Source organism: Crassostrea angulata, chromosome 1 (assembly GCF_025612915.1).
Source record: "Crassostrea angulata isolate pt1a10 chromosome 1, ASM2561291v2, whole genome shotgun sequence".
In the NCBI taxonomy this organism is placed as follows: Eukaryota; Metazoa; Mollusca; class Bivalvia; order Ostreida; family Ostreidae; genus Magallana; species Magallana angulata.
In genome coordinates this window covers 1,178,018-1,204,245 of record NC_069111.1, presented here as the reverse complement: position 1 = coordinate 1,204,245, position 26,228 = coordinate 1,178,018, and the positions used below count along the sequence as shown (strand labels likewise).

The window sequence follows — 26,228 nt, the reverse complement described above, 5'->3', positions numbered from 1 at the left end:
GGATGATATGGAGTTGTCCGAGTTTTGTTGATCTGGAATATCCGACACAATCCTTGGAATAAATGACTCTCAAACTGTCTCCCTTGATCCGAATGAATCTCACTTGGACAGCCATACCGTTTAATCCAGCTCTTAAAAGTCACTTCAGCAACTGTTTCAGCTTCTATATTCACTAGCGGAAAAATCCCCATGAATTTTGTAAAGTAATCTGCAACCACTAATAAGTATGAATATCCTTTGTCCGATTTTGGAAAAGGTCCAGTAATATCAATGGCTATTCTCTCAAACGGTTCACCACTGAAATGTTGTTTCATACGGGATGTTTTCGTTCTTGGTGGATTTTCCTCTCTTCACAAATATCACAAGATAATACATAATCATGCACACTTTGTCGCATTCTCGGCCAATAATAAACCGAACTTCGCACTTTCGCAAGTGTTCTTTTCACTCCCATATGTCCCGCACAATTGGATTCATGCAGTTGCCATAGAATTACACTTCCGCGGAACACATATTTTGTAATCCTCCTTTCCGGTTCCCGATTGTATCCAACGAATGCATAAAATTCCACGATCCATAAACAATAATTCCCATCTTGAAAACCAGAATTTACACTCGGAATTTTCACATGATATCACTGATAATGGAGGTTTCTCGCCTTTTTCCTGCCACTTGATAATAATTCGCATTCCGTTATCCTCGATTTGATGTTTTCTAATATTTTGAATATCTAGTGGTTCTGTTGGTTGGCTTCTAGCTTTTGCTCTGGCTGGACTGTTAGCTTTGCGTCTCGAATTTCTTGATATCGGTGCACATTCAGAGACATTTACACTAAACAGTCTGTCAAATTCCAAAACGTCTTCTTCATCTTCCTTGATATCGCCAAGAGTTCCCCGTAATTCTCTTACATGAGAGAATCTTTTATTACCACTATCAAAAGGTCTGTATTTGCACTGTTTACAAGTCGAGTCACACGGTATTCTAGACATGGCATCTGCATTTCCATGCTGTTTTTCAGAACGATGTTCAATTTTGAACGTATATGGTCCTAGTTGTTCTAGCAATCTTGCCATCTGACCTTCTGGTTCCTTCATCTTATGCAGCCAGACTAATGATCCGTGATCAGTTCGTAATAAGAATTCTCGTCCTTATAAATAATGTTTAAACTGTTTGATAAAGTACACTACTGCAAGCATTTCCTTTCTTGTGACTCAGTAGTTTTTCTCAGAGTTAGACAAAACGCGGCTCCCGTAGCAAATAACAACTTCTCTACCATTTTGCTTTTGCGATAGCACTGCTCCCATGGCCTCATTACTGGCATCGGTATCCAGTATAAATTCGTCGCCTCCAGTTACATCTGGATATCCAAGAATTGGGGCTGATACAAGTCTCTCCTTTAGCAGTTCAAAAGCTTCCGTACATTCAGTAGTCCAGTTCCATGTGTTATTTTTACCAGTGAGAGCATGTAAACTCTTTGCTATTTTAGCAAATCCTTGAATAAATCTTCGATAATACGCTGCTAATCATAGAAAGCTTCTAAGTTCTGTGACATTACTTGGAATTTTCCATTCCTTCACTAGAGTTATCTTTGACAAATCGGTCTTTATTCCTTCTTGAGAAACTAAATGTCCTAGGAAATTCACTTCTCTCTGGAAAAAGTTGCACTTTTGGGCTTTTAATTTCAAATTTGCTGCCTTTAATCGGTCAAGTACCAAGTTCAAGTTTTCTAGATGTGTATCAAAATCACGGCTGTGAACTATGATATCGTCGAGGTATAACACCGATATCCGCCACTGTAATCCGCTCAAAACTTTTTCAATAACACGTTGAAATGTAGCTGGTGCATTGCACAGTCCAAATGGCATCACTGTGTATTGATATAATCCTCCACGGGGGGTAGCAAATGCTGTTTTTTCTTTATCAGCCTTGTGCATGGGAATTTGGTGGTACGCCATGTTTAAGTCCAACGACGAGAACCACGCAGATCCTGCTAAGGAATCAAGATCATCTGCTGCTCTTGGAATTGGATAGGCATCCTTGATGGTATTTGCGTTCAGATTTCGGTAGTCTACTCATAGTCTCCAGCTCTTATCTTTCTTCTGTACTAAAAGAAGGGGAGATGACCACGGGCTTTCAGACTTCTCAATAAGTCCTTGTTCTTCCAGTTTCGTGATCTCATTATCCAACACTTCACGTTTAAAGATCGGAACCCTTCGTGCCGCTTCTTTAAAAGGTATTTCTTCTTTCCATTTAATAACATGTTCTCCAACACGCGCCCTCTCAGCTGGTTTACTCGGATCTGCAAAAGCCTCTACACGACGCAGGAGGAATTCTTTGAATTTCTTCGTCTGCTCGTCAGTTAAATGTTCACATCCTCCTATGAACACTTGCTCAAGGAAACTTGGCAATTTCCTATTTGTAACATCCACACTAGACACGTTTTCTGTTACGTTGACAGGTGATGATACACACTCCACTGGTTCAATAAACGCTACAGCCGTATTCTCTTTTACACGTACTTCCTCCTCAAATGGATTAAATACTCGTAGAAATATGCAATTTCCTTCTGCATCCAAATTCACAACCACACGAGCAACTGCTAATCCATGACTAAGTACAAAATTCTTCAAGGGCACCAATATTCCCTCTCCTCCTCCTATTCCTGAGTAACCTCTGGCTTTAATAATTGCTTCATGATGAGGCGGAATTACCCAATCCTCTACTGAAAACACATAAGATCCTTGTAGACTGATATTTGATGCACAATTTAGGACACATGAATTGTTGTCAAAATTCCACTGGCATCTAAACTTCGTGATGAAATCCAATCCAAGTAAATTTGTTTTAACACCTCCAACGAATACACGAAATATCACACTAAACCCATTGAATGATATCAACATTTTAGCTGTTCCAATAACACGCAAGTTGTTTCCATCTGCAGCTTGAAATCTCTTCTTTGCGAACTCAAGTACTGGTCGTTGTTCTGGAAGAATGCTGTAATAGGCATCTTCTGTTATGAACGTATTGATGGCTCCTGTGTCTAATTTCCATTCTAACGGTGCTCCTTCTATGAACCCTTTTAACTTCATTCCAGCTTCTCAAGGAATGTGTCTAACGTTTCGGCTTTCTCTTGCATTAGAATGATCATTCAGGTCCTCTATAATATCTGTTTGTGTTGCCATAGTTACTGACTGTGAAATTTCACTGTCAATTTCCTTGACATCATGACATTGTAGATAAACAGAAGAAGGCCGCTTACTTTCCTTAGCCGACGCATGGCCTACTGCCTCGGCTGTCTTGCGTTTAAAGGCTCCCTTACTTCACGTTTATTTTGGTTAGGTGTATTTTTACAATCCTTTAGTAAATGTCCGGTAGAGTTGTACCTATATATCATCGTTTGACTGGTTGAGAATGTCCTCGCTCTGTTTGATTATTTTTGTTGACAGTCCTTGCATTTGTATTATGAATATCATAAACAGGTCTTTCTACTCTTCTATCTCTCATTTTTAAATTTTCTGTCATGCGTTTACATTCCTTTTGCATAGCCGCAGTAACAGAATCTTGAAGATTTGCAGGTCTGGTTCGCTTTACAGCTAGACGAAAGTCTTCATTATCGCTGCAGTTATCCATAAATGTTTTAAGACTAGCCTCCTCAACGTATTCTCTGTTGTTTGGATGGGCTCTTCGGTATAATCAGCAATTGACTGGCCAAAATCACGGAATGATTCTGTTTTCATTTTTCGGCGCATTTTTGCTTCAGCAATGTAGCTTTCTTTCATGACTCTATGACCAAATCTGTTATCCATGTTTTCCACCAATAATTCATTATCGTTGACTTCACGATTATCTTTCCACATTTTCCACACAGCACTCATTAAAATCACCAGTAGAACTAAAAGCAATGATATCACTAAAAATTCTTTGGTAGGACAATACAAAAGATGTCCAGGAAAAAAATGATACATAGCAACCAGCAACGTAACACACAGTAAAATCACTGTAATCCAAAATCGCAGAAAAGAACTCCATTTAGATTCCACATTTGGTGAGGGCAGATTGCTATCATACACTGCTGTAGATTCATTGTACTCTGTAGGTATTTGAATAGGTGATGGCGATTCTCTATCAAATTCTGGTAACAGTTTACGTCTTGTAACCGATCCTTGCGTGTTAGGCGTTGTTACTACTCGTGATTCGGGTGTACTTGCAAGGGGTATATTACCAGTTAACTCCACATCCCTTGGTGAAAACGTCGTGTATTCCCCTCCAAACATTATGTTGAAAATTACTGCACAATGTGTCAATGCAACAAATGCAGTAAATAAATCCAGTGTAAAAATAACTTGAAACAATCAAATAATGTTACTATTGAACATTTGACTTTTGGGTAATTAGCCACCAGTTCCACAAAAGACTTTTCCCTCCTCCCGAGAGAGGAGAGTTTGCTTATGGCGGGAACTAAAATGGCAAGGAGCGTGTAATTTAGATGTGATCTGTTATAGAGTATTAAAGGTATCTTTTCATGGTAGCAGAGCGCGGAAACAGAAGATAACCATGGCTAGCAACTTTAAGAACCCCCCAATGTTTGACCAAAAGTCAATGACTTATGAAACATGGAAAAACGAAATAGCTGTGTGGCAACTTGTAACCGAGTTGAAGAAGGAAAAGCAAGCACTGGCTGTATCACTGTCTCTGACTGGAAATGCACGAGAAACAGCTATGGAAGTTCCAGCAGAAGACCCGGGAAAAGCTGACGGTTTGGAAAAACTGATAGCACAGTTAGACAAAGTTTTTCTTCGTGATGACAAAGATAAGACATACGAGGCATACAAAAACTTTGATGCTTTTAAAAGAACAGAAAACATGAAAATCTCAGATTACATTCTTGAATTTGATAAACGCTACAACAAAGCAAAAAAGTATGAAATTGCACTTCCTGAGGCCATTCTTGCCTTTAAGATACTGGACAATGCAGGACTTTCCTCACAAGAGAAACAATTAGCTCTAACTGCATGCACTGACCTTCAGTACAAATCTATGAAGTCAGCATTACAACGAATTTTTGGTGAAAATGCTAGTTCTTATTCGGATGTAAAAACTGATTCTCAAATCATTACAGTCAAACAGGAGCCTGTTTTCTTCACACAAAACAAGAAAATAAACAGCAAACAACGAGGGAGAAATCCTCTAAACAAATTTGGGAAACGGACTAAATGTGCCATATGTCAAAGTGTGTTTTATTGGGCCAAGGACTGTCCAGAGAAAAGAAATGCAGTACAAATGACATAGTGTGATCCCGATGAAGTGGAGGACTGTAATGTAACTCTACTCACAAAAGAGGTACCCTCAGCAAATGAGATATTTGTCTTAGAATCCTTGGGATCAGCAGTTATTGACACCGCTTGCACTCGGACTGTATGTGGGGAAAAGTGGTTCAATTTGTTTTGTGAAGAAGTGAATGAAGCTGTGCCAACAGTCAGTAGTCGGCGTGCATTCAAGTTTGGAGATGGCAAACTTGTATACTCATTTCAACGTGCAACAATACCAGCCATTATTGGAGGTACAAGATGTAGTATAGAAACAGAGATTGTGAAAACTGATATTCCTCTTCTTTAAGTAAATCCTCTTTAAAGAAGGCAGAGACAATTCTTGACTTAAAAAATGACCGTGCTGCTATGTTTAATCAGCCAGTGAATCTTGAATTTACCTCAAGTGGACATTACTGTGTCAGAATCATAAAAGATCAACATATAGACAAGAACCACCTGTCGAATGAAGAAGAAATTCTAGAAGTTCGAGAAAACATGAGCAAAGCTGAAAAGAAAAAGATTGCAATCAAACTACACAAACAGTTTGGACATGCAACATACGATAGACTGGCTCAACTGCTGAAAAGTGCTGGAACAACGGATAATGAATCGCTAGATATATTAAGAATGGTTTGTGAAAATTGTGAAACATGCATCCAGTACAAACGACCAGTACCAAAACCAGCCGTAGGACTACCACTAGCGACAGACTTCAATGAAACTGTGGCTGTAGACTTGCATGAATTGGAACCAGGACTGTGGTACTTACATGTTATTGACGAATTCACACGTTTCAGTGCTGAAAGCATCATGAAATCGAAAAAGTCATCAGAATTTGTAAAGAAGTTTTTGGAGTGTTGGCTCTCGAAACACTGAGCTCCAAAACGTCTATACAGTGATAACGGTGGTGAATTCAACAATGAAGAAGTTCGTGACCTGGCAGAAAACTTTAATATGGAAGTGAAAACAACAGCTGCGTATAGTCCTTGGAGCAATGGCTTATTGGAGCGGCACAACAGAACACTTACAGAGATTCTCCTTAAATTAAGAGCAGAAAATGATTGTGACTGGGAAACTGCATTGAACTGGGGACTTATAGCAAAAAATTCTTTGCACAATGTTCATGGATTTAGTCCTTACCAGCTTGTGTATGGGCGCAACCCAAACCTTCCTAGCGTTCTCACAAACAGACCCCCAGCCTTGGAGGGAACTATGATGAGTGCATTGGTTGGGAAACATATTGAGGCCCTACACTCCACCAGAACGGCTTTCACAAAAAGTGAGTGTTCCGAGAGAATAAGAAGGGCATTAAAAAAACAGATACTGTCACAGATTTTCGAGCGGAATTAACTAAAATTTATATTTACTCTAAGACAAAGATTAAGACAATATTTTAACATTGTTTTTACATATTTAATATAGTTTGAATTGATACACATTGAAAGTAATTGTCCTAGTATGTCCTAGTATGGGAACTGGTAAGGTCCTCCACTGTTGTCTATTGCCACTTGGTCTTGACAAGACTGGACTGGTGAGGTCCTCCAAGGGACAATGTTCTCTACTGGCCACACAAGACGTCACCAATATTCGGCCACCATCGATGAAAGTGGTTTACACGATAAATGGAACAAGGGACCTGCGCCAACATAGTACACAAACACATTAAGTACATAACAAAAGCAACTGTGGCTTTTACACCAATACGCACCATACCTTACTTACAGGCTATACAGTCATGAATGACACACTTAGCATAGACGCTTATTACACACAAAATACTGATATTCAGTCTTAAAGAAGACTTACTATAAAGCATGTTAGCTTTTACACTCACAAAATACTAACTGAATTACTTAAATGCAGTGTTGCATAATACTACTCATGACTACAAAAGAAGTATGACCATAATAGTCCGCCATACTTATAATAGATTCAAACACGTGTATCTAAACATAGACATTTAAATTCAAACGTAACAAATAAGCATAAAAACGATTGAAATACCATGACTGGGTGTTTTAGAACAGTAATGAACGAAATGACGATAAAATTGACAATTAATAAACCTCACCTCAGAAAAAGCCAGTACCAGGTTCACTTCAGAGTTAGCACACAGCTATTTCAATTAACAAAATGCATAGTGACTGGATGGTATGAACGAGAGAAGTTTAAGTGCGTCCTTCCCTCTGGACTGCCGCGTCCAAACTGATACTGCACGGACTGGCGGGTTTAAGGCCCGGTGAACTGAGGTTCAATATGGGTATTTACAAATACGTAAGACTAAAATACTAAGGGGCTCACCACGGGATATGTGGTTAAGTTAAAATACGAAACTAAATATATACAATGATGAATTTTAATGTGACAGATACGTCAAGGTGGTATTCAATATCACAATGGTGATCGTGTCTATTACAAACGTCCAGATAGTGAAAAGTGGAAAGGTCCCGGTGTGGTTATAGGACAAGATGGCCCAGTAATATTTGTGAGACATGGAGGAACTTGTGTTAGAGTGCACCAGTGCCGCATTGTGAAAACAAACCTGACGGAGGAAAGCGGTACATCTGTAGAAAATGAATCTGTGAAAAACAATGTACAATTGAAATTGAAACAACAGATGGAAGATAAAGGCAAAGTTGAAGATGATGACTCCTCTGATGATGAAGATGAGAACCTAGAGCAACAAAATGATGGACCAGTACTTGGTGAACAAAACAATGTTCCAATAGTTGATGAACAAAACGATGAAAGTTTGAATTTGAAAAAAGGGCAAGTGGTTAAGTATCAGGACATACACAACAGGGAGAACTGTGTGGCGAAAGTGATGGGGCGGGCTGGTAAAGCAACAGGGAACAATCGAATTTGGTGTAACTTAAGTTACTTGGAGCCAGACTCTGTTAGAGGTGCGGAAATCTAGGTTGATCTGAGTAAAGTACAGGATCTAGAAATCTGTGAGAGTGAAGACGTGATGGTTCTGAACAATGTGTCCTTTGAACAAGCCAAACAAAAAGAACTTCTTTCATGGAAAAACAACAACGTATATGTTGAGAAAACTAACATTGGAAAAAAGTGTATATCAACACGATGGATTTGTACCCTTAAGGATACACCTGAAGGAACTATACACAAAGCAAGACTTGTTGCCAGAGGATTTGAAGAAGCAAATAAAGAAGATATCCCAAAAGACTCGCCAACCTGTGGTTCTGACTCTCTCAGACTTGTCCTGACCGGAATGGCACAGAGGAATTGGAACGTCCACACAATGGATATCAAAACAGCATTTCTTCAGGGGTCAGAAATTGAACGGGAGATATTTGTGAAACCACACTTGAAGCTGGTTGTAAAGGAGTTGTTTGGCAGCTGCGGAAATGTGTATATGGACTGTCTGATGCTTCTCTTAGCTGGTACAACAGAGTCAAAGAACTACTTGTAAGTTGTGATGCTATTGTTTCAAAAGCTGATCCAGCAGTTTTTCTATGGAAGAATGGTGGCCAAAGAGTTGAAGGAGTACTGGCTTGTCATGTAGATGACTTCTTATGGGGAGGATCTTCTGAATTTGAGGTCAGAGTGATCAACGAAATAAGGAAAACTTTTCTTGTTGGAAAGGAAGAAGGTGAAGAAAACAAACCATTCCCATATGTAGGAATTGAACTGTCCAAACATGAGAAGTGCATTGAGCTAAACCAAAAACACTATCAGAAGAACATAGAGTTCATTGCTATTGATAAGTGCCGTCTTACTGAAAAAGAGGCCATGTTGACTCCAATGGAAAAAGAAAGCCTTCAGTCAAAAATAGGACAAATACTATGGATAGCAAGACAAAGTCGACCAGATATTATTTTTGATGCATCCAACCTTGCTTCCAACCTAAAAAGGCCAATGTTCAAACTCTGATAGAGGCGAACAAGATTGTAAAAATATAAAGTCTGAATAAGTAACACTGAAATTTCAATGTCTTGGCCACGAAAGCAGTGTGAAGCTAGTAATATTCTGCGACTCATCTCATGGAAACTTACCCGATGGAGGAACTCAAGGAGGACATTTTATTGCGCTCTATGGATGTAACGGATGTTTTTCACCATTAACATGGCAATCAAAAAGAATCAGAAGAGTATCAAGAAGAACACTCGCTGCAGAGACGCCAGCAATGGCCGATGCCATAGATAACGGGTTGTACTTGGCTTCACTTTACATGGAGTTGATGTCAGGAAGTTACACAGAAGAAGTGAACTTACCAATTGTTTGTCTGACTGACTGCTATTCTCTCAAAGATGCTATTCTGTCAACAAAACAAGTGGCAGAGAAAAGACTAAGAATAGAAATAAGCAGTATAAGAGAATTGCTTCAACAGAAAAAAATCTCAGAAGTGAAATGGATTGAAAGTGAAAACCAGCTTGCTGATTGTTTGACCAAGAAAGGAGCATCATGTCTGAATTTACTCAAAGCACTGCAAACTGGTGCCTGGGTAAACAAGTGTCTAGAAAAGTAAGCAACTTCCAGACGAAACTGTATATAATGTAAATATGTTGCATTTTGAAAAAATATTCATTCCTGATTGACTTTAAGTTAAAGCCTCCATATGGATGCAAGCTGCATACAATTTTTTTATGTCTTTAAAGAAGAAGGGGAATTTGTTACTATTGAACATTTGACTTTTGGGTAATTAGCCAACAGTTCCACAAAAGACTTTTCCCTCCTCCCGAGAGAGGAGAGTTTGTTTATGGCGGGAACTAAAATGGCAAGGAGCCTGTAATTTAGATCTGATCTGTTATAGAGTATTAAAGGTATCTTTTCAAATAAAATCACTCAAAGTCACTAGAATTCATCGTAGGCTTTGATTCTGCATCCACAACACGGACACTTATAATATTGACGAACATATCCATTTTTCTGTGAAGACAGTGGCGATTCTCACTTTTCACAAACATTACATAGCAGTTCGGGCATTCTTTCCGTAAGTTAACGTTAACACATCCAATTTACACAAAATTTCCTAGTTCATCTACATCGTATAGGTTGACAAAACTCATTTTTGTGGAGGCACTAACGATATTCCATATGACCACAAACTGGACAAACAAATCGGAACACTGAAATTGCACATTTTTCACACTCCAAAATAACTTTGTATTTTGCCTTGGATTTGGAAAATACTTCATCACATCTGGTACACTTCAAATTGTAATGCTCCAAGTCCACAATAGATTTAAAATATCCAACTCCGTTTTTCTTGATGGAATAATGTTTCACAAATGAGAGTTTGTCCATTTTCAATTTCACTTTTTCACTGAAATATCCAATACTAGATAATTGTTTCACTTACTAGAACGAACGGTTCGCAAAATCCATGCGGATCCCACCGCTGCCACCAGTTGTAGCGCACGTTCTCCGCCGAGCGTGCGGTCTGAACATTGCCGAGTACAATACATTTAACTTTGATCCGAATGAATGTAATAAGTCCTAGTATAGAAAAAGTCGTTGAAGAGTTCACTAATTTATTTACACATCTACGCACAAAATCTACGCATCACATAAGAACAATCCACACAATTAACACAAGAAAATAATCCACACATGTATAAATCCAAATATATTCGTTATCTACTGCTACTCTAATAAACTGCTCTGCTACTACTATACTCTACTCTACCATTTCTACTACTCTGCTCAATGCTATTACTAAATTGTTCACTGCTACTATTACACACACTGTACCACTTCTACTACACTGCTCCTAATTGTACACTGCTATACACTGTCTATACACTGTCCTGCTACTGGTACTTTCACCTACTTATATAGTGAACAGTGCCTCCTCAGTGTGGGGAGTGAAAAATCTACCTCCTCAGTGTGGGGAGGGGATACATAATGTAATATGATCATCTATTATCAATTAAGTATTTCTATCAATATTTCATTGTGTATTTCACCAGACATGCAATTCTAAATATAATGCCTCGTTTCAAGTTCAGTTATTTATTGTTTACCTGTCAAAGACCTGTTAAAGGCGAGATTTATCAAAATACTAATGTTTACATGTTCTGAATTATCGTTCGTGTTTTGACACTACCCCCGTACTTTGTTTACATTTTTACGAGATCAAATTATCTGCTTTGACCCGTAATTAGATCGAGTAAATACATGATAACTGTTTTAAACGTGTTTATATTTACCAGATCAATCACCCTGTTCAGTTTCATGCCATTTTAATGCTCTTTCCGCGAGATAATCGTCATTTTACCGCTCACAAACTTCTCTGTACGGAACATGCTGTTTGACGGACCGCTTCACTCATCGACATGCAAACGTATTCTGACACTTATTTTTGTGTTATCAACATTGTTGTATGCTTTATTATATCATGTATTATTGTATTTAGATGCTGACCACTATTTTTCCGTATTTTTACCTCAGTATGACCGGTGATTGCTTTTATCTGTCACCTCGATTGATGAACTATGTCTTCGTAGCGAACTTCCGTATTCAAGTGTATCGCTACGCACACTACTTCAGAAGGCGCCTAATTTCAAAATTCGTTTATATATAGTGTAAAATATCGCAAGGATATGTATTAAAGCTATATGCGTATTTTGATTTAGAAATATGTGCCCGTGTAATTAAGTTAATCCGGACAAGGCTTTGTATAGGAATAAAATGTTTATTTATTATTTAAATATGCTTGTTCGGAAATTAGGAAACTTGTCCGGAATGTCCAAAATCCGTACAGATATTTGATTGGTTGTTTGTGTCCGGACAGAAAAGGACAAGTACTCATTGGTTGGAGAAGTTTATAAATATAGGCTAGTTCCAGCAGCAGTATCACTTGATCACTCGATCACATCCCGTTCGGTTGAGCACTCCTCTGAGAACTCCATACAAGGTAGATAAGCAAGATGAACCTGGTCGTAGACGATGCTAATTTTTATAAGGACTTCGTCGTCCGGACAGAATCCGTATAGTATAGCAACCATGTAGACCAGTCTTTCCAGAGTTTATAGTTTTAGTTATTAGTTGTGGTCTATAAAAGGAACTGTTATATTTATTTGAACTGTTTCAAGTTTAAAATTACGAGTTGTCCGGATTGTTCAGAATCCGCATTATTGTTGTTCGGATTTTCTTAAATCATTAGTTCAAATAGGTTATTCATTTTTTTTATAACGAGTTATCCGGGTGTCCGGATAAGGCTGACTAGATTAGTAACAGTTTATTGGAAATTATGAGGACTCAATTAGTGTACCTAGTACAAATGGGGAGGGGATGTGATTTTACAAGATAGAATAAGACTGCGTGTGTCGAGTTTAGCTGTCCGGATCGGCGCAAGTTTATGCATTTAATATTTATTATTCAGTACAATTCTTATACGCTGTTTATTGTTGATATTGAGCTTGAGAACGACAAATCCTGCAGATACGAGAACTAGTAGCATTTTCTTTATTTTTATTACGAGTTTTTAAAACGGTGATAGCCCCGGGTTTCAGGTTGTATTGTTTGAAATGGTCAGCATCTTAGTCTGTGATGTGATATTGATATTTTGCCATCCTGAATAAATTGTTGTGTGTTAGAAAAACGGTGTTTTTCTTTTGTGGCAAGGACCGCTCGATTTGTTACAAACTGGTGTCAGAAGTGGGATGTTGTATTTTATAAGCAGCATCCAGGATTCGAACTTCGTCTGTTGTTTGGTGGGGGATTTTGATAATTTTCAAAGTTGTTGTTGGTTTTTTTCAAGTACCTTCTTGTGGTTGAGATATCTCTTGGTGTTATAATGGCCTCCCCCGATCCTGAAGTTATTCTAAATATTCAAGACCCGGAAGTTGACGACGATCGTCCGAATGATCTTGAGGAATACTTTGATGCTGACCATGAAAGACGAGGTGGCGGTGACTGGCAGCCGAGACGCGGAGCAGCGAGAGGATTGAACCTGAAACCGGAAGCTTATACTGGTGGTGATGATTGGCAGGAGTACATTTCACATTTTGAGGTGTGTGCGGAGTTGGGAAGATGGAACGTTGGCGCTAGCAGCTTGTCTCCGAGGTCCCGCTCGCACGTTTTACATAAGTCTACCCATAGAGTCCAGACAGCCGTCCGCAGTACTGGTTGACAAACTAGAGCAGAGATTTGGAAGCTCCAGGCAACAGAATCGTTGGTTATCCAGATTTGAATCCAGAAGACGAACCCCTAATGAATCCATAGCGGCACTTGCCGATGATTTGAGACAAATGTCACAGAAAGCCTACCCAAACTTAGATGCCTACGCACAAGAAGCACTGTCCATTAATCAGCTTTATAAAAGTATCACATTAGAAATGAAATGCCGTTGCATAGACAAGGATTGCCAGACAATAGCAGATGCGGTAGAAGTCATTGAGCGTTACGAGGCCGTTCTTGGTGAAGGAGAAAAGCGGAAACAGGCTGTCAGAGCGATTGGTGACGATAAGGACGTCAAGAGGAGTAACTCTGGCGGCAGTGCAGATACAATCCAACCAGAACTGACGGATACCCTGAAGCAAATATTGACGAGATTGGAACGCCTTGAATTCGGACAGACGCCAAAGTTTGGTGGAAGACAGAATCAGAACAACAGGCATTGTTTCATCTGCCGCGCCCCTGATCATTTCATGAGGGAATGTCCGATGTTTCAACAAAAGCCAGAGGCCAGGAACAGACCTTACGGTGGCAATGGGAAGCAACACGGATCCAACAACCAGGGAAACTTCAAACCGTCGACTTATAAGGTCTGAGTACGGCGGATGATGGACATAAATGGCCTAAGAAAAATTTAGACTGGGATGAATATATTCGTTTAGGGCATATTAGTAAAACTGAAAAGAAATGGGATGATGGCCTTTATGTATCTGGGTTGGTGGGTGGAATTTATGTAAATTTTTTAGTTGATACCGGATCGACAGCAACGATAATTTCAAAGAGCATTTTTGACAACATGGCTGCTGATGTCAAACCTCGACTCAGAGATGAAGAGAGGACACTGGTGGATGTGAACAACAGAGAAATTACCATCTACGGTCATGCAGAGATTCCAGTAACTTTTGGTTCAGTAAAATGCAGTTTGCCTGTAGTTGTTTGTGATGTTCTGAATGAAGGCATACTTGGTCAAGATTTCCTGATGAAAAATGTACAGAAGCTAGACTTGCAGAAGATGATGCTCATTACAGATCAAGGCAATATCCAGTGCTGGACAGGAGGTGAAGCAGTTATGGTTTGCAGTGTAGCAGTCAAGCAAACAGTCATCATTCCACCTGATACTAGGTCTGTAATACCAATTACTATTCCAAAGAAGGACCATCTAGCAGAATTAGGCCTTGTAGAAACCCCTGCAACTGTAATCAGCCAAAAGAACTTCTCTCTGATCCCTGGAATAGTTGACACCAAATCACAGGATCTACAAGCAGTAATCCAGAATTTCAGCAGCAATCCTATAACTCTTTATCCAAACATGAAACTAGGTACATGTGAATCCTACTACGAGAAATCTCCTGCTGGCACTTGCTGCAGAGTAGCTGAGCCTCCTACCAGTTCAACCAATACCACCTCTGGTTTGCCTGAACGTCTAGTTGATCTGATGACCCGCAGTACCAAGCATTTAGATTTTGAAGAGTCCCTGAAATTAAAAAAACTGCTCATAAAATTCCAGAGTGTCTTTGCAACATCCTCTGATGACCTATGGAGGACAGATTTGGTCAAACACACTATCAACACCGGTCCAGCCAATCCGATCAGACTATGTCCCAGGCGGTTGCCATTCGGAAAACGTGAGGTGGAAAAACAGGAACTAGAAAAAATGTTGAGGCGAAATGTGATAGAGCCATCTAGCAGCGCCTGGTCATCACCGATCGTCCTTGTCACCAAGAAAGATGGGTCCACCAGATTTTGTGTTGACTATAGCAAACTAAACGATGTCACAGTCAAAGATGCCTTACCTCGCATTGACGAATGCCTGTATTCATTGTCAGGATCGAAATGGTTTAGCAGCATGGACTTGAACTCAGGGTTTTGGCAGATTGGAATGGCAGAAGGTGACAAACATAAAACAGCATTTTCTACAAGTCAGGGTCTTTATCAGTTTACTGTTACGCCATTCGGACTTGCCAATTCTCCTTCGACCTTTGAGCGCCTGATGGAAAATGTATTCCGTGGACTTCAGTGGAGTGAATGCCTCATCTATATTGATGACATTATTGTACCTGGAAAAACAGTAGAGGAAACCCTGCAAAGATTAGAACATGTTTTGGAGAGACTGCAAACAGCCAACCTCAAGCTCAAGCCATCAAAGTGTAATCTGTTTCAAAAAGAAATCACAGTATTAGGACATGATGTTTCAGAGACTGGAGTACATACAGATCCAGATAGAACAAAGGCTGTTCAAGATTGGCCAGTACCGACTAGTACAAAAGAAATAAGAAGTTTTCTAGGACTCTGCTCCTATTAAAGGCGTTTTGTTATGGGTTTTGCAACTATTGCTCGACCCCTTCACCAAGCTTGTCAAAAGAATAAGAAATTTCATTGGACGGATGAATGTACTGAGGCATTCCAGAAGCTCAAAGATGCTCTTGTTTCTCCCCCTATTTTAACATATCCAGTCCCTGGTCAGAGTTTCATTTTAGATACAGATGCTAGCAACACCGCAGTGGGTGCAGTCCATTCCCAAATACAGGATGACTGTGAGAAAATTGCTTCATATTACAGTAAAGCTTTGAACAAACATGAACAGGTTTACTGCACAACCCGCAAAGAGCTCCTTGCTGTAGTGTGCGCCCTGAAGCATTTTCACCCATACCTGTATGGTCAACCAGTCCTACTTAGAACAGATAATGCAGCAGTAAACTGGATGAGAAACTTGAAGAACCCTACTGGTCAAGTTGCCCGATTGTTGCAGGAGCTCGATACATACAATCTGACAGTGGTCCATCGCCCAGGAACAAAGCACAGCAATGCGGATGCTTTGTCAAGAAAACCATGCAGTGCCTGTAAACGACAGCAAACCAATGATGATATTGAGAGTCAGACAGAAAATGCAGGAGATGAAACAAACCCATATACTGAAGTAGGCCATGTCTGTGTTATTACAAGAGGACAGCAGAGGACAAGCGGACCTACCACTCCCCCTAATACAGTTACTCTGCCTGGTTGGGAGCCTGCTCAGTTCCGACAGCTTCAACTTCAGGACAAGGACATCTCCCCGATCATGACGCTCCTCGATGATGGTTCCAATAGACCTGGCTGGAATGATATCTCCCACCTGTCGTGCACTGCGAAACGAATATGGAAACAATGGGACAGATTAGTTCTACGTGATGGTGTATTATTCCGCAAATGACAACCAGGTGATCACGAAGTTAAGACACAGCTTGTTGTACCCTTGGAGAAACAGACTGAAGTTATGAAATATTTCCACGACATTCCATCAGCTGGATATCTTGGCATTGAGAAGACCCTGGAAAGAATCAAAAATAAGTTTTACTGGCCTGCCATGAAGAAATCTGTTGAGAATTACATAAATACCTGTTCCAGATGCTCTGCAAGAAAGAAAACCCCAGACAAAAGAGAAGCTCCCCTTAGACAGTATTTAGTTGGTGAGCCTATGGAGCGAATTGAAATGGATATCATGGGTCCTCTTCCCCTTTCCCTCAAAGGCAACATATTTGTTCTTGTTGTCTGTGATTGTTTCACTAAGTGGACTGAGGCATATGCAATACCAAATCAGGAAGCAGAGACAGTATGCAGAATATGTGTAAATGAGTTCATTTGTCGATTCGGTACACCTCTTCAGATTCACACTGATCAAGGGCGCAACTTTGAGTCTCAGTTATTTTAACATATGTGCCAGCTGTTTCAAATACATAAGACAAGAACAACCAGTATGCGACCCCAGAGCAATGGAAATATAGAACGCTTTACCCGCACATTAGCTGCTATGCGTACCATGTATTGTGAAAAAAAACAGAACAAATGGGATGAATTTCTGCCCCAGGTCATGATGGCATACCGTTCTTCAGTCCACAGTAGTACTCATTTCACTCCAAACATGATGGTCTTAGGTAGAAACAACACTATGCCTCTAGAAACTGTAGTTTGCTCCCCATCTACAGTAAATAAAACAGAACCAGATGATTACATTACTGACCTTCAAACCAAGCTCCAATCTATTCATGAATTAGCCAGGCAGAATCTCAAGACCAGTGCAGAGCGCCAGAAACGTTACTATGATATCAAGTCCAGTAGATTTTCCCTGCCCATAGGTCAATTGGTGTGGCTCTATGAACCTTTACAGAAGAAGGGCGTTTGCAAGAAGTTGTCATGTCCTTGTAGTGGGCCTTGTGTTGTCATTGAGAAGATAGATGATACCACTTACAGAGTTAAGCGAAGTCCTAGAAAAGAAGCAAGTTATACCATATTGACCGCCTGTCTGTGTATAAGGGAAGGGATGTGCCAGCATGGATTAAGAGATTATTGATTGAGATCAATGGGAATAGTTTTGTAGACACGTAGTATTTCTGGAAGGAATTTTGATCTATTGTTCTTGTTGTTGAAAGTATCATGGTCTTCGAGCAGTTGCAATTCCTGTTGAAATGTTTTTCTAGATGACGCCTCTGGAAGGAGTGTTTGATCTACTGTTTTTGCGATTATGATTACTCTTCTTCAAATCCGGGCAATTAGTATTCCTGTTGAATAACTACAGGGGGATATGTTTGTTCTTTTTAAATATCTGTGTTAACTGATTAGAGGAGTATTTGTGGTTCCAATGGTAGAAGTGGAAGGGCACTGTAGGTCCGCGGGCGAGTTTTGAGGGTATAAGCATATGGCCTGATCATCCATTATGCAACCCCGTGGTTTTATGTGACCTTGTAGAATCCTTAGGGAGGATGTCTGTTGGTCTGTGTTTTTAGGTAACCTCCTTAATCAGAATTATTTTTACCCCCGTCTTGTTGTAATGTTGTTGACTTGTTGTATTTTTTTTGTATGGTTTAGCTGGCCATCCCTGTCCCTACTTACCGGTATTTTATTACGGGTCCCCCAGTAGTTGTACCTGATATTGGGTTGGGGGTGGATTTTAGAATTTAAAAAAAAGTTAGGTAGTCACTAGCAGTGAACTATGTAATATAGTTCAGGTGTCGTATATGCAGGCATTTTGTGTTTTCTGCTCAGAGTATGAATTGAGCCTTACCTGCAGTTTTCATTTTCAGCATGTCTTCATTTGCCTGCTGGCTGTGCCCAGAGAAGTTCAAGTCCAACAGAGACCGCAAAAACCACCTGATTTCGAGGCCTCATGAGCGGATGCGGGTCCTGTGCCCTTTCTGTCCCCTCCGAGATGGTAAGAAGGAGAAGTCTCTGCGTCGTATGAGTGACCTCAAAGTGCACATCGCAGATAGCCACAAAGCGGAGAAAAGGATTTCATCAGACAGCCTTCCTTCCGATTTCTTCTCTGAGGCAAATGGGTTCTTGCTGGCAGTACACCCCAAGGATTATCTGAAGCTGATCACTTTTAATTCCTGGCGGGCTGATGCGGCTGTGCGGGCACGGACAGATGATAAGGTGGATTCGAGCAAACCAGCTGAGCAAGCGCCGTCTACAGGAATTGGAACAGGGATGGGAGGCAGCCCGTGCACCCTCATTGACACCGGAGGAGAAGTTCGTGCCGGACTACAGCGAGGAGCCTGAGGAAGACCTACAAGCACGGAAGAGAGACAGGGAGTACTCCCCCTCCAGACCTGACCTCACTAGTGACTTTCAGCTCAAGACCATCAGACTGGAGGGTGGAGTGATAAGCGTCTATATCACCAAGGAGGATGAAGTCTTTAACGTCACCCTGACTCCAGAGGCAGCTCGGAATCCTCAACTTCTGTCTTCTTTCATGAGGAAATCACAGACACTGACCACTGATCCATTTTTCCAGACACCGCCCACCATGACTCCCGTGACCTCCCCATCCATAAAGAAAGTGCTGTCCGTTGTCCTGGCTGTGGGTCCTGAGCACTTTCAGAGCATCAGGAAGGGAACCTGCCCCCCAGCATATGTACCATCTATGATGTCCAGTGCATGCCATCCTCAGGATCCTTCTCCCATCCAAGGTCAACCAGAGAGCTCCACCATTCCGTGCCAGCTCCAGGATCTCTTCTCCATGGACAACCAGCCAGAGGGCCCCCCTACCATTGACAGCCAGCCAGAGGACCCCCTTGCACAGGAGGAGACAGCCAGCGAAGCAAGCCAGCCAGTTCTTTCTATGCCGATCCCCTTGCTCCAGCTGTCCCCAACACTACGGCATCCAGTTCCACCAGTTCTGAAGCTGCAGGAACCAGTTTAACTTTGAGCATGGACTTGTTGGAGAGCCATATCATTTTGGACCGGGCGCGAACTCTGTTAGAGTTTGGTGTAATGCCACTGCTACCCCCAGCGAGGAGAAACTGGTCAGGAGTTGCACCATTCCCCATTTCTCCAGATAGGCCAAAACTCACCTGGCCACTCTCAGGCTGGGAAACCATGACTTCGGATCAGAAGCTGCAGGCGCGGGAGTTCACGGCCCTCTCCCTTGAGACAGATGGTGTGATTAATTCTTTATCTCTGACCTCATCCAGATCTGCCCTCCTCTGTACATATAACTTCCTTTGTCTTCCTGGGTCAGCAAAGCCAGTCATGATCAAAGAAGATGAGACAGACAGGAAGCTTAAATTTTACCACTACAAAAAACTGTGTGCTCTTGCAAGAAAAGGTGTTCATTCTCTGGACGACAATCTGTTTATTGCGATGCTCGAGGCTGCTTTCCTGCAGAGGAAAAAGACCATGGACTCTGTCATTAATATTATCAATGCTAAAAATGTTCCACTTAGACTGTCCTAAATTCAGGAGAATTTCATTTTTTTAAGTGGGGGTGGTGTAATATGATCATATATTATCAATTAAGTATTTCTATTAATATTTCATTGTGTATTTCACCAGACATGCAATTCTAGTTATAATGCCTCGTATCAAGTTCAGTTATTTATTGTTTACTTGCCAAAGACCTGTTATAGGCGAGATTTATTAAAATACTAATGTTTACATGTTCTGAATTATCGTTCGTGTTTTGACACTACCCCCGTAGTTTGTTTACATTTTTACGAGATCAAATTATCTGCTTTGACCCGTAATTAGATCGAGTAAATACATGATAACTGTTTTAAACATGTTTATATTTACCAGATTAATCACCCTGTTCAGTTTCATGCCATTTTAATGCTCTTTCCGCGAGATAATCGTCATTTTACCGCTCACAAACTTCTCTGTACGGAACATGCTGTTTGACAGACCGTTTCACTCATCGACATGCAAACGTATTCTGACACTTATTTTTGTGTTATCAACATTGTTGTATGCTTTATTATATCATGTATTATTGTATTTAGATGCTGACCACTATTTTTCCGTATTTTTACCTCAGTATGACCGGTGATTGCTTTTATCTGTCACCTCGATTGATGAACTATGTCTTCGTAGCGAACTTCCGTATTCAAGTGTATCGCTACGCACACTACTTCAGAAGGCGCCTAATTTCAAAATTCGTTTATATATAGTGTAAAATATCGCAAGGATATGTATTAAAGCTATATGCGTATTTTGATTTAGAAATATGTGCCCGTGTAATTAAGTTAATCCGGACAAGGCTTTGTATAGGAATAAAATGTTTATTTATTATTTAAATATGCTTGTTCGGAAATTAGGAAACTTGTCCGGAATGTCCAAAATCCGTACAGATATTTGATTGGTTGTTTGTGTCCGGACAGAAAAGGACAAGTACTCATTGGTTGGAGAAGTTTATAAATATAGGCTAGTTCCAGCAGCAGTATCACTTGATCACTCGATCACATCCCGTTCGGTTGAGCACTCCTCTGAGAACTCCATACAAGGTAGATAAGCAAGATGAACCCTGTCGTAGACGATGCTAATGTTTATAAGGGCTTTGTCGTCCGGACAGAATCCGTATAGTATAGCAACCATGTAGACCAGTCTTTCCAGAGTTTATAGTTTTAGTTATTAGTTGTGATCTATAAAAGGAACTGTTATATTTATTTGAACTGTTTCAAGTTTAAAATTACGAGTTGTCCGGATTGTTCGGAATCCGCATTGTTGTTGTTCGGATTTTCTTAGTTCATTAGTTCAAATAGGTTATTCATTTTTTTTATAACGAGTTATCCGGGTGTCCGGATAAGGCTGACTAGATTAGTAACAGTTTATTGGAAATTATGAGGACTCAATTAGTGTACCTAGTACAAATGGGGAGGGGATGTGATTTTACAAGATAGAATAAGACTGCGTGTGTCGAGTTTAGCTGTCCGGATCGGCGCAAGTTTATGCATTTAATATTTATTATTCAGTACAATTCTTATACGCTGTTTATTGTTGATATTGAGCTTGAGAACGACAAATCCTGCAGATACGAGAACTAGTAGCATTTTCTTTATTTTTATTACGAGTTTTTAAAACGGTGATAGCCCCGGGTTTCAGGTTGTATTGTTTGAAATGGTCAGCATCTTAGTCTGTGTTGTGATATTGATATTTTGCCATCCTGAATAAATTGTTGTGTGTTAGAAAAACGGTGTTTTTCTTTTGTGGCAAGGACCGCTCGACTTGTTACAATAATATTAAATAATTATAACTGTTCGGGCAATTAACTAATTATCACTATAATCAAAAGGCAATTAGGGGTCTAAAATAAAGATAGATAAGACTAACGGTAAATGAGAAATTGATAAGAGATAACACCTTACAATCTGAACATTAATTAGTACTATAAGAATAAATTTGCTACAACTGGTACTTTTTACAGAGTCCACCCCAAATTCATTGAGATCTAGCAGATCAACACAATGGGAAAACGGGACATCTTGACCCACAGATAAAACACTGAGTATTTTGAACAAGGTAAATGAATTAAACTAAATGTTGCAATGTTATTATGTGATCCTGAGGCTTGGTTTCCTTAATGCTGGGATAATGTATTTGATTTCCATGATATGAGTGGAATGTAATGGATGTACCGATAATATATTTGTAATATTTATTTTAATTAGTCATAAGGAATAAAATTTGCAATGATTTAAAAAGTAAATGTTGGAGCTTGTATTTACGATACAATATATTAGTACTTTTATACAGAGTCCACCGCAGATTTATTGAGAGCTAGCCGCAACGCAATGGAAAAACGGAACATCTTGAACCTCAGAGAAAACAGTGAGCATTTCGAACAAAGTAAATGAATTAGAATCAAAGTTGCAACGTTATTATATATAACAATTAACATGTTTGTCTGGTCTCCCTAATGCTGTGATAATGCGTTTGATTTCCATGATATGAGTGGAATGTAATGGATGTAATAAATTCTCCTATGTGTAATAATATTCCTAAATATAAATACACTGTGTTAGAGTAAAATCCCAAGAGATCCGAATATCAACATGGTGTGTAACTTTGAAGCGAGTAAAAAAGTGTTGAATCCTTCAATAATATGAATTAAATATTTAGATGAAAAGTATTTACAGCCTCAGAATGGTTTGTTATGAATAATTTGACTGTTATTTTCAATACAACTTCATCATTTTTCTCAAAAATCGATTCGGAGCGATTCTGAAAATTTCTGCTACATTACGGGTATATGGGAGGCATTCCTGTCAGATTATTATAACTTAGCAGAGTGTAGTGAAATTAATAGCATTATTGTAGGCTTAAAGCTTGGTTATGTAATTGTAAACAATACGGTGCGTCGATGTAGTAAATGTCCGATATCATATGCAATGTCAACCCGTGCACGCACGGGTCAAAGTCTAGTAAGAATAATTAATTTTGACTTGTGAAAGAAAGTAATCATTTTAAGATTGATAAAGCCACAAAAGGGGCAACTGTTTCTTTAAAAGATTTCTTGTTTTAAACTTTATTTATGCAATAACGATTCTTTGATCTTTTGCAGTTCCATACCATTGTTTTCCCTCTCTCAGTTCCTGTGATGAAAGAAGTCAACTTGATAGGTTTGTTTCAATCTATTTTGTGAATGGTTTTCTTGTTTGATAATAGGTTAGTCATACATATGTAACTGCAACAATGTAGCCCTCTCCGATTTTTTATAACTGATTTTTACCCCCCCCCCCCCAAAACCCCCCCCCCCCAAAAAAAAACAGGAGAGGGCTACATTATTGCAGCTAGGTGTTAGGCCTCTGTCCTATGAATGACAATGTATAGATGGAGTTATTTCCTTGTGACTTGTGACAGAGGCTGTAGTGTACAATTCCATTTGACTTTCAAGAAATGTTCAGATAGTAATGAAAATGTAAAGTGTTTAATTACATTTGCTGAGCACCACTTTCAATACTGTAAAAGGGATTATTTACATGTGAGGGAAAATTTACACTTAAGCTTAAAACTGGGTAAAATACCCCCACATTTGTATATGGGCAGTGCTTTAGTGTGGTAAATAACACATTCACACATTGTGTATGTATTTCCTTTTTTTTTTTGTTCTTCATTAAATATTTTTTGTATTTGTATACATTTTTGAAATTTTATCTAAAATGGTCAGTGTCGGAGTTACATGTGCACAATCCTAAAGGTCAAAGTACAGCACCTGAATCACATGTGACTGAAGAAAATTTGATTTCCAAACCCTGCGAGAGTGGAAATGCAAATGAATCGGATGTTACACCACAAGGTGATCAGTCTTTTTTTTATTTGTGCGAATGTGTGTGTGGTAGTGGTGGTGGTGTGTGAGGGGGGGGGGGGCAGGGGTAATAGAAGTCATATCATTGAAATGATAAAAACTTTTCTCAATAATTTTCTTTCTTTATTTAAGATGACAATGGTAAATTGATTTGCATCGTTTAATAATTAAAACCCATCCATAATGTTTTCTCTTTTCATTACGTTTTATGCATGCCTGTCCTTAGTATTTGCAAAGTAAGATATTCATGATATTGTTATTACAGAGTGCTCCTTTGAGATCGAAGATGATGATGGAACTAAAGTTCTTGCAAGCCCAGTTGCAGTCAAGAAGACTAAAAGCAGCTCAGGTGATATATCTTTGTTGCTTGGTCTATCTATCCACAATTTGATGAATTAGCAATTTTTAGGTCACCTGAGTTTATTGCTATCCGTTTTCGTCCGTTATCGTGCCTCGTGCGTTAACAATTTTACATTTTTAACTTCTTCTTAAAAACTACAGGGCTGATTATTACCATTTTTGATGTGAGGCATCTCTATGGTGAGAGGAATCTAAATTGTAAAATTCATGGCTCTACTACCCCCGGGGCGCCACATGTGGGGCCAAATATGCAAAAAAAAGCCAAATTTTCAAAAATCTTCTCTACTCCCACACGTTAGGAAAAAACTGATTGCATAGTTATAATGTCCATGAAGCCCTCTACATAAATTGTGAAATTCATGGCCCCTGGGTCAGGGGTTCAGGCTCTAGGATGGGGCCAGTATGGCCATATAGTATATATGTATTTAATCTTAGAAAATCTTCTTCTCTACCCCATATATATTATTTAAAACTAAATGCATGATTATGATGTCCATATTGTGAAATTCATGACCCCTGGGTCAGGGGTTCAGGCTCTAGGGTGGGGCCAATATGGCCATATAGTAAAAATGTATTAAATCTTAGAAAATCTTCTTTTCTCCTCCCATATATATATATATATATATATATATATATATATATATATATATATATATATATATATATATATATAATTTTTTTTGCCAAAATTGTAGGTTTCACAGTTCTTTTTGAAAGATTTTCAGGCAGGGAGGTGGCCGTCATTACTAATTTATAATTTTTCAGCTCCAGAATAAAACCTAATTAATTAAATGCATATATGAGACTCCTCGACAAGTTTGTGTATGGGTTATATGCTACCGAGGTGACCGTTACAGGAATGGAAACAAATTTCTCATGGAGATTTATAATGGGAAATGTTTACATCTTTTCACCATTCGGAACCCACTTGAAATACCTCATACAATTTTTCAATTATGTCATCCAGGCTATTTCATGGCCGATGCAATGCAAAATCCCTATAGGCTTTCTATTTTGGGTTGTGTATTGAAGCCTAAAGCGGTAGAGGGGGCATTTCAAAACAGATAATCTTGACATATAAGTGGATGAATCTAGTTCGAGCATGAATGTATTTATGAAAATCAAAATATTCAGCAAGAAGTAGTGGAAGCAAAAACCATTCAGAGTATGGTATGCCTTGAATCTATACATAGGTATTATCCTTTTAACATGAATATGTGACAATATAACAATTCTGATTGTTCATATTATTTTTAAAATCTTTTCAAGGTAAAAGAGAAATCCAGGGGTTTTTGGAAAAACATGAAAGGTATTCATTGGAAGGGCTTGATGAGAGGACCAAATTTTTGAAGATTAGATCTAAAATCTTCAACGAGAGAAAAACAGCAAGACTTAAATGAAATGAAATCAATGAAAAAGCAAAAATGAATCTCATCATTTTACATGTAATGTAACTGTAATGTAACAACAAGACGTAGGGCATGTATGATAATTTATTTTTAGCTCACCGAGACGAAGTTCGGGGAAGCTTATGCTATACCGCCGACGTCGGCGTCCGCACCTGGTAAAAGTTTTTGTTGCAGGTCCTGTATCTAAGTTATTTCTTGTCCTATCTTCACCAAACTTGCATGGATGATGCATCTGGACCTTTTTATGAACTTGAAAAACTTGGATGCTGAATCTGGGCAATGAATTTTAGATGCTTGAGGTTAAGGTTTTTGGAACAGGTTAAAGTTTTTGGTGCAGGTGGCCTTTGATAGCAATTTCTAATTTACTACCGATCCAAACTTGCATGGAAGATGCGCCTTATGATACTTATGCACCAGACAGGCTTGAATGCTGAATCTAAGCCATAGCTT

At 39.3% G+C, this 26,228-nt stretch overlaps 1 protein-coding gene across 1 annotated transcript in view; it reads left to right on the top strand.

The window, feature by feature from the left end:
• LOC128176148 (uncharacterized) overlaps positions 1-24,287 on the top strand; it is a 37,257-nt gene extending 12,970 nt beyond the window's left edge. The window contains exons 4-6 of the mRNA XM_052842254.1: positions 22,458-22,550; positions 23,266-23,323; positions 24,275-24,287. Coding sequence (XP_052698214.1) covers positions 22,458-22,550; positions 23,266-23,323; positions 24,275-24,287 — 164 coding nt within the window. The remainder of the gene's footprint in view (positions 1-22,457; positions 22,551-23,265; positions 23,324-24,274) is intronic.
• The last annotated feature ends 1,941 nt before the right edge of the window (positions 24,288-26,228 follow it).